Consider the following 1618-nt stretch of genomic DNA (forward strand, 5'->3'; position numbering starts at 1 on the left):
TTGCTGCCTCGGTGCCTGGTGAGGCCAGCAGGAAGGGGACGGTATAGATCTGCTCCGAGAGCACTCGCTCACTCTCGCTCCTACAAGGGGAGAGTGTGGGGATGTGGACAACAGAATCACAAAATCAATTTGGTTGGAAAAGACCTCTGAGGTCATGGAGTCCAACCTATGACCGAACACCACCATGTCAACTAGACCATGGCACTAAGTGCGACATCCAGTCCTTCCTTAAACTCCTCTGAGGACGGTGACTCCACCACCTTCCTGGGCAGCACATTCCAGTGTCTAACCACCTTCTCTCTGAAGAAATTCATCCTAATGTCCAACTAAACCTCACCTTGAGGCTATGTCCTCTTGTCCTGTCACTAGTTACCTGGGAGAAGAGACCAACCTCCACCTGGCTACAACCTCATTTCACGTAGTTGTAGAGGGTGATAAGATCACCCCTGAGCCTCCACCAGGCTAAACACCCCCAGCTTCCTCCGCTGCTCCTCATGGGACTTGCCCTCTAGACCCCTCACCAGCTACACTGCCCTTCTCTGGATTCACTCCAGCACCTCGATTGTCCTTCCCAGTTAGTACTTGGAAGGGAGTGTGAGTGGCTGGGTGGTTCTGGGCTGCTGGCTGGGGTTAAACCACAACAGTCCTGAATTGAGGGGCTCAGAACTGAACACAGGACTCAAGATGCCTCGCCAGTGCTGAGTACAGGGGGATGGTCACTTCTCTGGTCCTGCTGGCCACACACAGAGGAGCTCTGAGCTCCTGGGGTTGAGCCAAGATGAAAGACTAAAGTCTAACAAAGTTACTTTCTGCCTGTCAAGTGGCCCCAGAGGATGAGGGTTTGGGCCCACTGGTGTAAGCCCACCCCGGCAGTCCCTTCCCATCACTCACCAGCTCCGGGCTAAGCTGTTCCAGATGAGCCGATGTTCCCTCAGCAGCAGTTTCTGGATCACACCCTGCAGCCTTGCATGGTAGTGGCTGGTCAGCACAGCCTTGGCTGGCAGCACTATGCCTAAGGACAAGGGATGTGTCATGGCTGAAGGAGGAGAGCCCATTCTTTGTCCTGGTTAAGGGTCACGGGGTGTCCTTACCTTCCAGGGCAACATAAGGCAGGCACCTCCCTTCAGCTGCAGACACCAGGGCTGGCAAATCGTCATCAACCTGGAGCTTTGGGGCCTCCTGGAAGAGCACAGACCAAGTGTGAGCACAGGCAGGGGCAGGTGGGCCAGGCATGGCTCTGTGGAGATCTTGGCAGGATGTGACCTGTTTGGTCCTGCGTGTCATGACATCGGCAGAGGATGCAGCAGGCTGCAGCCATCAGTGATGTACACTCAGATCAAAGGGTGTAGGGCAGTCGGGAAGGGACAGTGGGCAGGAGAGAAGGTCTGAGGGACAGAGCTACCTGTATGCGTGCCACAACTCTGGCTTTCTTCCTGTACAGGTAGTAGAAGAGGCTGGAGAAGGCGAGGCTGGAGCCCAGACACAGCAGCTCCCCCGGAGTGATGGGTATGTCCATGGTGCCAGGCTGGGCAGCAATGCCTGCAAGGTGAGTGTGTTGGCTGGGGGACAGGGCCGTGTCACCTAGGAGCAGGGAAGTCCCACTGCCCCTGTCCACACA

At 56.0% G+C, this 1618-nt stretch overlaps 1 protein-coding gene across 1 annotated transcript in view; it reads right to left on the reverse strand.

Moving 5' to 3' along the window:
- Nucleotides 1-1516, reverse strand: part of LOC103809799 (mitochondrial ubiquitin ligase activator of nfkb 1-A-like) — a gene marked incomplete at its 3' end in the record, with an annotated part of 1830 nt that extends 314 nt beyond the window's left edge. Inside the window, exons 1-4 of the mRNA XM_009082669.1 lie at nucleotides 1403-1516; nucleotides 1092-1179; nucleotides 892-1012; nucleotides 16-80 (exon numbers count right to left, since the gene is read on the reverse strand). Of these exons, the coding sequence (XP_009080917.1) occupies nucleotides 16-80; nucleotides 892-1012; nucleotides 1092-1179; nucleotides 1403-1516 (388 nt within the window). The remainder of the gene's footprint in view (nucleotides 1-15; nucleotides 81-891; nucleotides 1013-1091; nucleotides 1180-1402) is intronic.
- Nucleotides 1517-1618: the final 102 nt, after the last annotated feature.

The sequence above is a fragment of the Acanthisitta chloris genome, unplaced genomic scaffold, assembly GCF_000695815.1.
Source record: "Acanthisitta chloris isolate BGI_N310 unplaced genomic scaffold, ASM69581v1 scaffold29899, whole genome shotgun sequence".
In the NCBI taxonomy this organism is placed as follows: domain Eukaryota; kingdom Metazoa; phylum Chordata; class Aves; order Passeriformes; family Acanthisittidae; genus Acanthisitta; species Acanthisitta chloris.